The sequence below is a fragment of the Tamandua tetradactyla genome, chromosome 4 (genome assembly GCF_023851605.1).
Source record: "Tamandua tetradactyla isolate mTamTet1 chromosome 4, mTamTet1.pri, whole genome shotgun sequence".
Classification (NCBI taxonomy): Eukaryota; Metazoa; Chordata; class Mammalia; order Pilosa; family Myrmecophagidae; genus Tamandua; species Tamandua tetradactyla.
This window is the reverse complement of record NC_135330.1, coordinates 23169063-23184722: the sequence shown is the minus strand read 5'-3', so window position 1 is coordinate 23184722 and position 15660 is coordinate 23169063. Positions and strand designations below refer to the sequence as shown.

General features: G+C 39.6%; 1 protein-coding gene across 4 annotated transcripts in view; it reads left to right on the top strand.

Annotated features, from left to right (window-relative positions):
• CCDC181 (coiled-coil domain containing 181) overlaps positions 1 to 15660 on the top strand; it is an 83725-nt gene that overhangs the window by 38643 nt on the left and 29422 nt on the right. For 3 of the 4 annotated variants that reach the window (XM_077156901.1, XM_077156903.1, XM_077156902.1), the window contains exon 5: positions 1239 to 1393. In XM_077156901.1, the coding sequence (XP_077013016.1) occupies positions 1239 to 1393 (155 nt within the window). The remainder of the gene's footprint in view (positions 1 to 1238; positions 1394 to 15660) is intronic. The other variant, XM_077156904.1, reaches the window with a different exon arrangement.

Here is a 15660-nt window from a genome sequence, read left to right as displayed (position 1 = left end):
CAAACAGCCTAGGAGAGGAGTGATAGGGTTATGGTCTCCTTCTTGCAAGCCAGAAATTTCACTACCTGAGATTGTGAGGTCCTGGGAAGTTCTCAGAACAGAACCCGCAATTTAGAATGAGAAGTCATGGCAACACTCAAAATAGCAACACAAAGTGACACAAAGCAGCACTCATTTTCTCCAGCATGACAGAAAGCCCTCCCAAATAGTTTCACCTAGTGGAAAAAGCAAGACCGAAGCACAGGCACGAGAGACATGTGGAATTTCCTATGTACTGTGACTAGAGCAGTACATAGGAAATTCTGCCCCTACACCAATTGCGAGATTTAGAATCTTCATATGGATAATTAGGTGTGGTAAGGACAAGTAGCACCAGAGATATATGACAGAAAACTTAGTAGGACTCACAGGTCCTAGAAGAGAGAGGAGTGGCATGCCTCATGGATGGGCAACACGTCAGGAGCATGCATTCAATCAGGCAGGAGGGGAGCAAAATGTTACAGTGGACCTGGGGACTAAGCATTTATAATGTCACATGGGCAAAGCTGTAGAGTGCGGATTGGGGAATTTGCATTTGACTTCTGTGGGGACAAAAATCCAGATAGGACATGGGGAAGAGAGAGATGAACTGTTTATCCTGTATAGGCAGATGTGAGGGTGGTCACTGAGGGACGTAATGACAGGATCTGAAATGCTGAGGTATCATGACCGGGCAAGGCCCTCATGCTATTTTAGTTAATTACAATATTCTGTAAATATTTGTTGAATGAATGAACAGGGATATATAGTAATCCTTAAACCTTTTGCTTTGTAACTCTAGATTTAATCATTTTCAGTGTCTTCTGGCTTTCCCAGCCTTCTGGGTATTCAGCATGATCCTCTAGGTACATGGGTCCTCTTGCCAAAGTCCAGCATTGTACATCAAAGATCGCAAGTTACATATATTTTATAAATTAGACTAGAACATACTTGGCAATGGGAATTATAGGAAAAGAAAAATGCAAGATGTAGGAGAAGGTCTTCCTTATCACAAAGCTCATATTTGGGAAAAGTATTAAATAAGTTTATCCTTTTTTGTGTGTGTTCTACCCAGGCATCTGGTTTGGATACTAGGAGTGCAGGTAATGAGGTTGGCATTATTATGAAAAAATTGGTGAGTAGAAATGTATTCTTGAAGAGTTGACTAAAAAGTTGTTTGGGTTTGTTATTAATTAAGGAAAACTTGTTTTTCTACTCAGCAGGAAAATAGAGATCCACAGCAAGCTTTTCGATTATGGCTTAGAAAAAAGCATGAAGAGCAGATGAAAGAAAGAAAGACTGAAGAACTTAGAAAGCAAGAGGAATGCCTATTTTTCCTTAGAGGAACAGAAGGCCGTGAAAGGGCCTTTAAAGAGTAAGTTAAAAACAACATATATTTTTTTCCCTTCCTCGTGGTAATTTTGAAAAATTATATAGTCAATGAAACTTAGAAAGAAACCCAAAATATTTAGTCTTTTACGTGTAGGTACCTATTTTTTTTTAAACTTTTTTTTAAGAACTTTTTTATTGTATAGTATAGCATATATACAAAGCAAAGAAATAAAAAAAAAAAAACACAATAGTTTTCAAAGCATTCTTCAACAAGTAGTTACGGGATAGATCCCAGAGTTTGTCGTGGGCTACCATATGATTCTCTCAGTTTATTCCTTCTAGCTTCCCCAGAATATAGGAGGCTAGAGAGCTTAAATATTTTTTATCATCACAATCAACTTTTTTCCTTCTTTTTTTGTGAAAAATAACATATATGTATATAAAAGCTATAAATTTCAAAGCACAGCACCACAATTAGTTGTAGAACATATTTCAGAGTTGGACATGGGTTACAATTGCACAATTTGAGGTTTTTATTTCTAGCTGATCTAAAATACTGGAGACTAAAAGAAATATCAATGTAATGATTCAGCATTCATATTTATTTGTTAAATCCTATCTTCTCTGTATAACCCCATCATCACCTTTGATCTTTCCATCCCTCTCTTTAGGGGTGTGGGGGCTGTGGCCATTCTAAATTTTTCATATTGGAAGGGTCTGTCACTAATATGGGGTAGGGAGATGGAACTATCTGATGTTCTGGAGAGGCTCGGCTAGGTTTCAGGACTTATCTGGATCAGGGACCCATCTGGAATTTGTAGGTTTCTAGAAAGTCACTCCAGTGCATAGAATCCCTGTGGAATCCTATATATACTGCCCTAGGTGTTCTCTAGGATTGGCTGGAATAATCCTGGTTGGGGTTTAGCTGGTTATGATAGGCAGCAAGGTCTAACTGAAGCTTGCATGAGAGCAACCTACAGAGTAGCCTCTCAATTCTATTTGAACTCTCTCTGCCACTGATACTCTATTAGTTATACTTCTTTCCCCCCTTTTGGTCAAGATGGAATTGTTGATCCCATGGTGGCAGGGCTGGATTCATCCCTTGGAGTCATCTCCCATGTTGCTAGGGAAACTTTCGTCCCTGGATGCTATGGCCCACATGGGGGGAGGGCAATAATTTCACTGGCAGAGTTTGGCCTACAGAGAATGAGGCCACATCTGAGCAACAAAAGAGGTCCTCCAGAAGTAACTCCTAGGCATGACTATACGTAGTCTAAACTTCTCCGCTACCTAGATAAGCTTCACAAGAGTAAGCCTAAGGATTGAGGACATGACCTACTGATTTGGCTGTCCCTAAAGTTTGACACAGTATCAGGGGATTCCTTGATGGTAAGGTTTAATAGTTCCATATTCTTTCTCCCATGCCTCAGGGGACTTTGTCAATAATTCTTGATTATCTTCTTAGTACACTCTAGGATGCATCCAGGCATTACAATAATCTATATAGAATTAAAAGACCTCTTTTTTATTCTGGGCTCCCTGGGTTTCAGTTGTTCAAATGAGCTGTTCAAATGTACAGATAGGTTGAGTTAGATTATGCCCAACAGAAAATTACAGTTCCAGGCCAAATAAACCTTTCTTCCATTGGTCTCAAAGAGTATGTGTGGTTCTAAAATATAGACACTATCTTCCTTACCCCTATGTTCTGAATTACTTTAGCCCCAACCTGATAGGCTTCATTCTTATCTCTAAATATCAGGTTATATATATAAAAAAACCTCTCAAAATCCGGAAATAAAAATCACCATTCCGGACTTAATATGTCTGCTCTAAAAGCTTACAATCTAGGCCCCTGCTTTCTTTTTTTTTTTTTTATTTTTATTTTTATTTTTTTTATTAACGGAAAGAAAAAAAAAAAAGAAATTAACACAACATTTAGAAATCATACCATTCTACATATGCACTCAGTAATTCTTAACATCATCACATAGATGCATGATCATTGTTTCTTAGTACATTTGCATCGGTTTAGAGGAACTAGCAACACAACAGAAAAAGATATAAAATGTTAATATAAAGAAAAGAAATAAAAGTAGTAGTAATAGTAAAAAACAACAACAACAAACAAACCAACAAGCAAACAAAAACAAAAAAAACCCTATAGCTCAGATGCAGCTTCATTCAGTATTTTAACATGATTACTTTACAATTAGGTATTATTGTGCTGTCCATTTTTGAGTTTTTGTATCTAGTCCTGTTGCACAGTCTGTATCCCTTCAGCTTCAATTACCCATTGTCTTACCCTGTTTCTAACTCCTGCTGAACTCTGTTACCAATGACATATTTCAAGTTTATTCTCGAATGTCCGTTCACATCAGTGGGACCATACAGTATTTGTCCTTTAGTTTTTGGCTGGATTCACTCAGCATAATATTCTCTAGGTCCATCCATGTTATTACATGGTTCATAAGTTTATCTTGTCTTAAAGCTGCATAATATTCCATCGTATGTATATACCACAGTTTGTTTAGCCACTCTTCTGTTGATGGAGATTTTGGCTGTTTCCATCTCTTTGCAATTGTAAATAACGCTGCTATAAACATTGGTGTGCAAATGTCCGTTTGTGTCTTTGCCCTTAAGTCCTTTGAGTAGATACCTAGCAATGGTATTGCTGGGTTGTATGGCAATTCTATATTCAGCTTTTTGAGGAACCGCCAAACTGCCTTCCACAGTGGTTGCACCCTTTGACATTCCCACCAACAGTGGATAAGTGTGCCTCTTTCTCCGCATCCTCTCCAGCACTTGTCATTTTCTGTTTTGTTGATAATGGCCATTCTGGTGGGTGTGAGATGATATCTCATTGTGGTTTTGATTTGCATTTCTCTAATGGCCAGGGACATTGAGCATCTCTTCATGTGCCTCTTGGCCATCCGTATTTCTTCTTCTGGTAGGTGTCTAAGTCTTTTTCCCATTTTGTAATTGGGTTGGCTGTCTTTTTGTTGTTGAGTTGAATAATCTCTTTATAAATTCTGGATACTAGACCTTTATCTGATATGTCGTTTCCAAATATTGTCTCCCATTGTGTAGGCTGTCTTTCTACTTTCTTGATGAAGTTCTCTGATGCACAAAAGTGTTTAATTTTGAGGAGCTCCCATTTATTTATTTCCTTCTTCAGTGTTCTTGCTTTAGGTTTAAGGTCCATAAAACCACCTCCAGTTGTAAGATCCATAAGATATCTCCCAACATTTTCCTCTAACTGTTTTATGGTCTTAGACCTAATGTTTAGATCTTTGATCCATTTTGAGTTAACTTTTGTATAGGGTGTGAGAGATGGGTCTTCTTTCATTCTTTTGCATATGGATATCCAGTTCTCTAGGCACCATTTATTGAAGAGACTGTTCTGTCCCAGGTGAGTTGGCTTGACTGCCTTATCAAAGATCAAATGTCCATAGATGAGAGGGTCTATATCTGAGCACTCTATTCGATTCCATTGGTCGATATATCTATCTTTATGCCAATACCATGCTGTTTTGACCACTGTGGCTTCATAATATGCCTTAAAGTCAGGCAGCGCGAGACCTCCAGCTTCATTTTTTTTCCTCAAGATGTTTTTAGCAATTCGGGGTACCCTGCCCTTCCAGATAAATTTGCTTATTGGTTTTTCTATTTCTGAAAAATAAGTTGTTGGGATTTTGATTGGTATTGCATTGAATCTGTAAATCAATTTAGGTAGGATTGACATCTTAACTATATTTAGTCTTCCAATCGATGAACACGGTATGCCCTTCCATCTATTTAGGTCTTCTGTGATTTCTTTTAACAGTTTTTTGTAGTTTTCTTTATATAGGTTTTTTGTCTCTTTGGTTAAATTTATTCCTAGGTATTTTATTCTTTTAGTTGCGATTGTAAATGGGATTCGTTTCTTGATTTCCGCCTCAGCTTGTTCATTACTAGTGTATAGAAAAGCTACAGATTTTTGAATGTTGATCTTGTAGCCTGCTACTTTGCTGTACTCATTTATTAGCTCTAGTAATTTTGTTGTGAATTTTTCTGGGTTTTCTACATATAGTATCATATCGTCTGCAAACAGTGATAGTTTTACTTCTTCCTTTCCAATTTTGATGCCTTGTATTTCTTTTTCTTGCCTAATTGCTCTGGCTAGAACTTCCAACACAATGTTGAATAATAGTGGTGATAGTGGACATCCTTGTCTTGTTCCTGATCTTAGGGGGAAAGTTTTCAATTTTTCCCGATTGAGGATGATATTAGCTGTGGGTTTTTCATATATTCCCTCTATCATTTTAAGGAAGTTCCCTTGTATTCCTATCTTTTGAAGTGTTTTCAGCAGGAAAGGATGTTGAATCTTGTCAAATGCCTTCTCTGCATCAATTGAGATGATCATGTGATTTTTCTGCTTTGATTTGTTGATATGGTGTATTACATTAATTGATTTTCTTATGTTGAACCATCCTTGCATACCTGGGATGAATCCTACTTGGTCATGATGTATAATTCTTTTAATGTGTTGTTGGATACGATTTGCTAGAATTTTATTGAGGATTTTTGCATCTGTATTCATTAGAGAGATTGGTCTGTAGTTTTCTTTTTTTGTAATATCTTTGCCTGGTTTTGGTATGAGGGTGATGTTGGCTTCATAGAATGAATTAGGTAGTTTTCCCTCCACTTCGATTATGTTGAAGAGTTTGAGGAGAGTAGGTACTAATTCTTTCTGGAATGTTTGATAGAATTCACATGTGAAGCCGTCTGGTCCTGGACTTTTCTTTTTAGGGAGCTTTTGAATAACTAATTCAATCTCTTTACTTGTGATTGGTTTGTTGAGGTTGTCTATTTCTTCTTGAGTCAAAGTTGGTTGTTCATGTCTTTTCAGGAACCTGTCCATTTCTTCTAAATTGTTGTATTTATTAGCGTAAAGTTGTTCATAGTATCCTGTTATTACCTCCTTTATTTCTGTGAGGTCAGTAGTTATGTCTCCTCTTCCATTTCTGATCTTATTTATTTGCATCCTCTCTCTTCTTCTTTTTGTCAATCTTGCTAAGGGCCCATCAATCTTGTTGATTTTCTCATAGAACCAACTTCTGGTCTTATTGATTTTCTCTATTGTTTTCATGTTTTCAATTTCATTTATTTCTGCTCTAATCTTTGTTATTTCTTTCCTTTTGCTTGCTTTGGGATTAGTTTGCTGTTCTTTCTCCAGTTCTTCCAAGTGGACAGTTAATTCCTGCATTTTTGCCTTTTCTTCTTTTCTGATAAAGGCATTTAGGGCAATAAATTTCCCTCTTAGCACTGCCTTTGCTGCGTCCCATAAGTTTTGATATGTTGTGTCTTCATTTTCATTTGCCTCTAGGTATTTACTAATTTCTCTTGCAATTTCTTCTTTGACCCACTTGTTGTTTAAGAGTGTGTTGTTGAGCCTCCATGTATTTATGAATTTTCTGGCACTCCGCCTATTATTGATTTCCAACTTCATTCCTTTATGATCCGAGAAAGTGTTGTGTATGATTTCAATATTTTTAAATTTGTTAAGACTTGCTTTGTGACCCAGCATATGGTCTATCTTTGAGAATGATCCATGAGCACTTGAAAAAAAGGTGTATCCTGCTGTTGTGGGATGTAATGTCCTATAAATGTCTGTTAAGTCAAGTTCATTTATAGTAATATTCAGGTTCTCTATTTCTTTATTGATCCTCTGTGTAGATGTTCTGTCCATTGATGAGAGTGGTGAATTGAAGTCTCCAACTATTATGGTATATGTGTCTATTTCCCTCTTCAGTGTTTGCAGTGTATTCCTCACGTATTTTGGGGCATTCTGGTTCGGTGTGTAAATATTTATGATTGTTATGTCTTCTTGCTTAATTGTTCCTTTTAATAGTATATAATGTCCTTCTTTGTCTCTTTTAACTGTTTTACATTTGAAGTCTAATTTGTTGGATATTAGTATGGCCACTCCTGCTCTTTTCTGGTTGTTGTTTGCATGAAATATCTTTTCCCAACCTTTCACTTTCAACCTATATTTATCTTTGGGTCTAAGATGTGTTTCCTGTAGACAGCATATAGAAGGATCCTGTTTTTTAATCCATTCTGCCAGTCTATGTCTTTTAATTGGGGAATTCAGTCCATTGACATTTAGAGTTATTACTGTTTGGATAATATTTTCCTCTACCATTTTGCCTTTTGTATTATATATATCATATCTGACTTTCCTTCTTTCTACACTTTTCTCCATGTCTCTCTCTTCTGTCTTTTTGTATCTGACTCTAGTGCTTCCTTTAGTATTTCTTGCAGAGCTGGTCTCTTGGTCACAAATTCTCTTAGTGACTTTTTGTCTGAGAATGTTTTAATTTCTCCCTCATTTTTGAAGGACAATTTTGCTGGATATAGGAGTCTTGGCTGGCAGTTTTTCTCTTTTAGTAACTTAAATATATCATCCCACTGTCTTCTAGCTTCCATGGTTTCTGCTGAGAAATCTACACATAGTCTTATTGGGTTTCCCTTGTATGTGATGGATTGTTTTTCTCTCGCTGCCTTCAAGATCCTCTCTTTCTCTTTGACCTCTGACATTCTAACTAGTAAGTGTCTTGGGGAACGCCTATTTGTGTCTAATCTCTTTGGGGTGCACTGCACTTCTTGGATCTGTAATTTTAGGTCTTTCATAAGAGTTGGGAAATTTTCAGTGATAATTTCTTCCATTAGTTTTTCTCCTCCTTTTCCCTTCTCTTCTCCTTCTGGGATACCCACTACACGTATATTTGTACGGTTCACATTGTCCTTGAGTTCCCTGATACCTTGTTCAAATTTTTCCATTCTTTTCTGGATAGTTTCTGTTTCTTTTTGGAATTCAGATGTTTCATCCTCCAAATCACTAATACTATCTTCTGTTTCTTTAAATCTGTCATTGTAGGTATCCATTGTTTTTTCCATCTTTTCTACTTTATCTTTCACTTCCATAAGTTCTGTGATTTGTTTTTTCAGTTTTTCTATTTCTTCTTTATGTTCAGCCCATGTCTTCTTAATGTCCTCCCTCAATTTATCGATTTCGTTTTTGAAGAGGTTTTCCATTTCTGTTCGTATATTCAGCATTAGTTGTTTCAGCTCCTGTATCTCATTTGAACTATTGGTCTGTTCCATTGACTGGGCCATATGTTCAATTTTCTGAGCGTGATCCGTTATCTTCTGCTGGCGTCTGGGCATTTAGTCAGATTTCCCCGGGTGTTCGACCCCACAGGTTGAAAGATTTTTCTGCGCAATCTCTGGGTTCTGTTCTTCCTATCCTGCCCAGTAGGTGGCGCTCGTGGCACACGCCTGTCTGTGGGTTCCACCAGCGAAAGTTGCTGTGGGTCCCTCAACTCTGGAAAACTCTCGCCGTAGGGGAGGTTCGGCAGCCGAAGCGTCTTGGAAGAATGCCAGCCGGCCCGGGGTTCCAAACGTGGGGAGGGTCACCGGCCGTCGCAGCACAGGAGAGCGTCCGGTCAAATTAGCCAGTCGGCCCGGGGCACCAAGCGTGGTGGGAGGGCGCCAGCTGTCGCAGCCCGGGAGAGTGCACTGTTCCCAGCTGACGGGGGAGTCACGTGTTTGGAAGGAATCCCCCAGTCACTGTTCTCCGCAGTCTGGGGATTTCTGACCCAACTATCTCAGTTGTTCTGGGGGGCCTCGTTTGGTGGGGGCACCAGCCGCCACGGCCTAAGGGGACCGCCTGTCCAATTCTACCAGCTGGCCCGGGAAGGTGGAAGGGAGGGACTCCGGTCGCTTGCCGTCGCACCCAGGAAAGCCCGTGCCCCTTGGTGATCTCACCGGAGCTGGTTCTCCCAGATAGTCAGCCATTCCAGGATGGGGTACGCTGTCCCTTTGATCTCCCTCGTGGCTCCGGGAGCTGCTCTGTATTATCTCCACTCCCCCAGTAGCTGTTCTGGAGGAGGAAAGGTGAGGGCGGCAAGGCTGTCGAGGCTGGTGGCGGAGGAGCACGGTGAAGGCGGGGGAAGAGGGCACCGTGGTGGTTGGAGAGCAGCCGGAGCAGGAGGAGAAAGAGAGGGGAGAAGGAGGGCGGGCGGCTCGGCTGCTGCGGGGCGTGGGCGCCGCGCGGCGGGCCGGCGGAGAAAGAGAGGGGAGAAGGAGGGCGGGCGGCTCGGCTGCTGCGGGGCGTGGGCGCCGCGCGGCGGGCCGGCGGAGAAAGAGAGGGGAGAAGGAGGGCGGGCGGCTCGGCTGCTGCGGGGCGTGGGTGCCGCGCGGCGGGCCGGCGGAGAAAGAGAGGGGAGAAGGAGGGCGGGCGGCTCGGCTGCTGCGGGGCGTCGGCCCCTGCTTTCTTATCAGCATTTTCTTAAGGTGACCATACCATTGTTGTTCTTTTGTTTCTGGCTTCTTTTGTCTCATCAAATGTCCCACATGTTCATTCACATAGTTGCATGCCTCACTACTTTGTTCCTTTTTGTAGCAGTACAACCTTTGTTCATAAGTATACACCATTGTTCTCCAATCAACTTCTCAGTCAGTGCACTGTTCAACCACCTGCATTCATCGGGCATCATGTAGGCGGTCCAAAGTCCGCAGTCCATCAATGTTCTCAAATTTAGATAATTTCATTGTTTCCAAGAGAAAGAAAATGAATAAACACACCCTCACCAAATAGGAAATCTAAACCTCCTCTTACCTCTTGTCCCTTCCCCCCATTATTTACCTCTGCTGTTGCTGTGGTAGTGTGGATGGTTTCCTTTTGAACATAGCTCATAGCATGCAATAACAGTTTCTCCCCTGTACCCTGGACACTCTTTGTACAAGAATCATATCTTTTAAGTAATTCTTGCAAGAACTAATTCATATTTCTAGTGTAAATCAGTGGGACACCTAAGTCTATACAACCCCTTTCAATCTTGTTCATCTTCAATATGGTAATATTGCTTATAGACCCCCTAGAGAACCTCCTTCACTCCTATCTATTCCCTTGTATTAGAGTTCAACCTCATTAGCTAATGGTTCACCTATCTCTAGCTTCTGTGTATTTCTAAGTCCCCTATATCCTGTATTATAAGCCTCTGATTATACCTTTATGCTGGTCATAAAAGTGGAATCATATAGTATCTATCCTTTTGTGTCTGGCTAATTTCATTAGTCTTATGTACTCAAGCCTCATTCATCTTGTCATGTGCCTCAGGATGTCATTTTGTCTTGCTGTTGCATAATATTCTATAATATGTATATACCACATTTTGTTGATCCACTTGCCTGTTGCTTGGCATTTGGTTTCTTTCCATCTTTTGGCAATTGTGAATAATGCTACTGTGAACATCGGTGTGCAAATGTCTATTTGTGTCATTGCTTTCAGCTCTTCTGGGTGCATACCAAGTAGTGCTATTGCTGGGTCATAGGGCAACTCAATATTTAGTTTCCTAAGGAACTGCCAAACAGTCTTCATAGTGGCCGCACCATTATACATTCCCACTAGCTGTGCATAAGTGTCCCAGTTTCTCCACATCCTCTCCAACATTTATAGTTTCCTGTTTGTTTACTAGCAGCCATTCTTATAGGTGTGAGATGGTATCTCATTGTAGTCTTTATCTGCATTTCCCTTATAGCCAAGAAAATGAACATCTCTTCATGTGCTTTTGAGCCATCTGTATTTGCACTTCAGAAAAATGCATATTTATATCTTTTGCCCATTTTATAGTTGGGCTGTTTGTTCTTTTGTTGTTGAGTTGTATGATTTCTTTGTATATACAGGAAACTGAACCTTTGTCCGATATATGATTTCCAAATATTTTCTCCCGTTCAGTTGGCTGCCTCTTCACCTTTTTGACAAAGTCTTTTGAGGTTCAGAAGCATTTGATTTTGAGGAGTTCCCATTTATCTATTTTTTTTTCTTTTGTTACTTGTGCTTTGGGTGTAAATTTAGGAAGCTACCTCTTATTACTAGGTCTTGAAGATGTTTCTGTCCATTTTCTTCTAGAAGCTTTATGGTGCTAGTTCTTTTATTTAGGTGTTTGATCCTCTTTGAATTAATATGTGTATAGGGTGTAAGATAGGGGTCCTCTTTCATTCTTTTGGCTATTTATATCCAGTTCTTCCATGCCTAATTATTGAAAAGACTATTTTGTCCCAGTTCAGAGGATTTGGGGGCCTTGTCAAAAATCAGTTGACCATAGATTTGGTGGTCTATTTCTGCAGTCTCAATTCAATTTCATTAGTCAATGTTTCTGTCTTTGTACCAGTACCATGCTGTTTTGACCACTGTGGTTGTAATAGGTTTAAAGTCAGGGAGTGTTCATCCTCCCACTTTGTTCTTCTTTTTTAGGATGTTTTTAGCTATTCAGGGTCTCTTTGACCTTCCAGGTGAATTTCATAATTAGCTTTTCCAAATCTTCAAAGTACATTGTGGAATTTTTATTGGTAGTGTGTTAAATAAATCTGTAGATCAATTTGGGGAGAATTGACATCTTAATTATATTTAGACTTCCTACCATGAGCAGGGAATGTCTTTCCACCTACTTAGATCTTCTTTGATTTCTTCTAGCAATTTTATGTAGTTTCTGTGTACAAGTCCTTTATGTCCCTCATTAATTAAGTTCATTCCTAAGTACTTAGTTCTTTTAGTTGCTATTTTGAATGAATTTTTTTCCTTAACTGACTCCTCAGCTAGGTCATTTGCTTGTGTATAGAAGCGTACTGATTTTTGCACATTAATTTTATATCCCGCCACCTTGCTGAATTTGTTTATTAGCACAAATAACTTTGCTGTAGATTTCTCAGGATATTCAGGTATAGTATCATATCATCTGCAAATAATGAGAACTTTACTTCTTCCTTTCCGATTTGGATGCCTTTTATTTCTTTGTCCTGTCTGATTGCTCTAGCTAGAACTTCTAGCCCAATGTTGAATAATAGTGGTGACAGTGGGCATCCTTGTCCTGTTCCTGACCTTAGGAATGAAGCTTTCAGTCTCTATCTATTGAATATGATGATGGCTATTGCTCTTTCATATATTCCCCTTATCATATTAAAGTAGTTACTTTTGATTCCTATCTTTTGGAGTGTTTTTATCTGAAAAGGATGCTGAATTTTGTTGAATGTTTTTTCAGCATCACTTGAGATGATCATGTGATTTTTCCCTTTTGATTTGTTAATGTACTTTATCACATTAATTGATTGTCTTGTGTTGAACCATCCTTGCATTCTGGTATAAACTCCACTTGATCATATTGTATAATTCTTTTAATGTGTTGTTGGATTCTATTTGCTAATATTTTATTAAGAATTTTTGCATCTATGTTCCTTAGGGAGATTGGCCTATGGTTTTCTTTTCTTATAGCATCTTTACCCAGTTTTGGTATTAAATGATATTAGCTTCATAAAATTAGTTAGGTAGAATTTCTTTTCCTTTTTCTGGAAAAGTTTGAGCAGGATTGGTGCTAATTCTTTTTGGAATGTTTGATAAAATTCCCCTGTGAAGCCATCTAGCCCTGGGCTTTTCTCTGTAGGAAGATTTTTGATGCCTGATTGAATCTCTTTACTTGTGATTGATTTGTTAAGATCTTTTATTTCTTCCTGAGTCAGTGTAGCTTGTTTGTGTGTTTCCAGGAATTTGTCCGTTTCATCTATTAAATAGAGTTGTATGAACATTTTTGATTAGTTGTTCCAATGTCTGTGTCTCCTCTGGTGTTTTAATTTGGTCATTAGGTAGGGTTATATCTATCTGCATTGTGATATGCTTAGTGATCTTCTGCTGTCTTCGTGGCATGTAAATATTTTGATTGATTTACTTTGGGAGTTGATTTCTTTCAGTAGTCTAAGGCCTCATATTTGCAGGATGGTTGTACAGTAGGGAGCAGGGCACAGGGTGGGGCACTCAGTGTGGTAATTTGCTTTAGGGCAGGTATGGGCTCAGGTGGGGATGTTATGCTGAATCTTGTTAATGTGGGTGCCCAGTGGCCAAGTAGGATGTAGTTGTGTGGGTGCCCCAGTTTGGGGGGATGTAACCCTGGTGTGCACTGTTCTAGGGCCTGGGGCCCTTTGTGCACATGTGCAGAGCTGTAGCAACAGGTTGGTTTTATGCCTTCGTGGGTTGGGGGCAGATGTGATCTGGCAGTGCAGGTCAGCAGTTTCTCAGAGCTGGGAAGTATGGCTGACAGCTATGCACATGCACAGTTCTAGGACTGTTGTAAATTGAGATTCCCAGAGGTGAATGATGTGATTGGGGGCCCATGCGCATGTGTGGGTCTAGGAGTGCCGTCAGCTGATGCACAGAGCTCAGGGGGGAGTGGGGTGAGGTTGTGCAACACTATAGGCTTGGGGGTGGGTGTAGCCTGGTTGTGGAGGTTAGCACCCACAGCCTTTATGCGCTGGCAATGGCCCGCAGGGAACAGGGAGGGAGAGGTAGTGCTTGGGAGGGGTGCAGGAGAGGTGGGTTGGGCTGCAGTTGAGGTGGGATTGTGGGGCAGGTATGTGCACTGGGGCTTGGTGGGGTAGGGGCTCCTGAAGCATGGGGAATGGGAGCAGGTGATGGGGTTCAGGTGTGTGGGGTGTAGGGTGAGTTGTCTGTCACAGGACTGTGTTCGTGAGGATAGCACACCCATGAAACCTGGCCTGGCTTAGTTCCTAGTCCCCACCTCCCACCTTTGCACTCCTGTGAGTTTGGCGCCTCTGTGCCAGTCTCCAGTTTTCTGCCTCTCAGTTCCTTGGCCTCTGCAACTAGGGCCACCCTGTGTGGTGCAGAAGACTCTCCCAGGTCAGCTGCACTCCCAAATCACCACGTCAGTCGCCCTCCTGTCCCTTCTCTAGCTTTTCCCTGAAGCAGGGCTGATTTCAGGCTGCTCTATTTGGCCATCTTTCCGGTACCTATTCAGTTTTAAATCCAGGATTATTTAAATGTGTTAGCTAATTCTTTATTTCCACTGATTGCATACCTATATTCTTTCACTGAGATTTTTGAATACTAAAATTTTTCTTACGACCTCAGTGTGATAGCCTTTGTTAGCCTACCATTCACCTACTTATTACCCTTTACTTATTAATTTTTTATTTACTTCCTTCCTAGAGAAATGGGCCAAAGATTGATTACAGCTTCTCCTAGTTAGTGCTAAAAAAAACTGAATCAATTGTTTTATTTGCCAATAAATGTCTTTCTGTAAAGAAAGGCAGGTAGGCTCTGGAGAAGAGCTGTGTAGAGAAAATGAAAAAGAGATTTGGGTGCACACATTGATAATTTAAAGCAAACCTGATATTTTTCATTTATCTAGCTAAGATTTTGCAGTTATCTGACTAATTCTTAAGATAGAGACCTGCTTTGTAATTCTACTAGCAAGGCTTAGGGCAGGAATGGGCAGAGTGTGATGCTGAATTCAGTTGTTTGAAGTTCATTTCTTTCTGATCGACCTCTCTTTCCTTCCCTCTCTCCCTTCTTCCCTCCCTTCCTCTCTTCCTTTTCTCCTTTTCTTTGCCTCTTTCTTTTCCTTTTTTTTAAACCTTTTATTATAACTTAAGTAATAAATATACATTGTGGAAATGGAGGGGGGGAAGTCACATTTTCATCACTCAGAAATCACTACTGTTGGTACCTTAGTGCAAATCTTCTAGATATTTCTTTGTACACATATCTACAATTTTATTTTTTATTTTTTCCTTCATGGACAGGCACCAGGGATCGAACCCCAGTCTCCGGCATGGCAGGCAAGAACTCTGCCTGCTGAGTCACCATGGCCTACCCTATATCTACCATTTTAAAATCTAAATCAAGACTATAGTGTATATTCTATTCTGCAGTTGGCTTATTTTCATTAATGATTTCGTCTAATAGTGAGCCATATGTATTTTTACCCAGTTGATCTCTAAATAACTTAATTTTTCCAACCAGTATCTATTTCAGGACCACAAAACATTAGGTTATGCTGTTCCTTAAGTCTTTTTTATTCTAACAGTTATTTATTTCGGATTTATTTGGGAAAAATACACTATACATATGTATTATGTACATGTATATATACCATATATATATATGCATTTTGTATATATACAGTTGTTATATACCAGATGTCTGTAAAGTTATTTTTGATGTTATTTTACTTGAGCAAGGTTTATAGACTTGACTTTATTAGAATATAGGCTCTATTCCTTCACTTCTTTTGATGATTTTACACTTAGGCTTATTTTTTCATTTTAAAGAACTATTTCATGTACTGAAAAGGAAGGGTACTGTAATCTCCCTACCAAGATTAGCAAGGAAGCATTTCTGCATGCTGATATTCTTAACCTGATTAAGTATCTTAGAATAGATACTTACAACTTATGTATGTATATACTCATATTTAT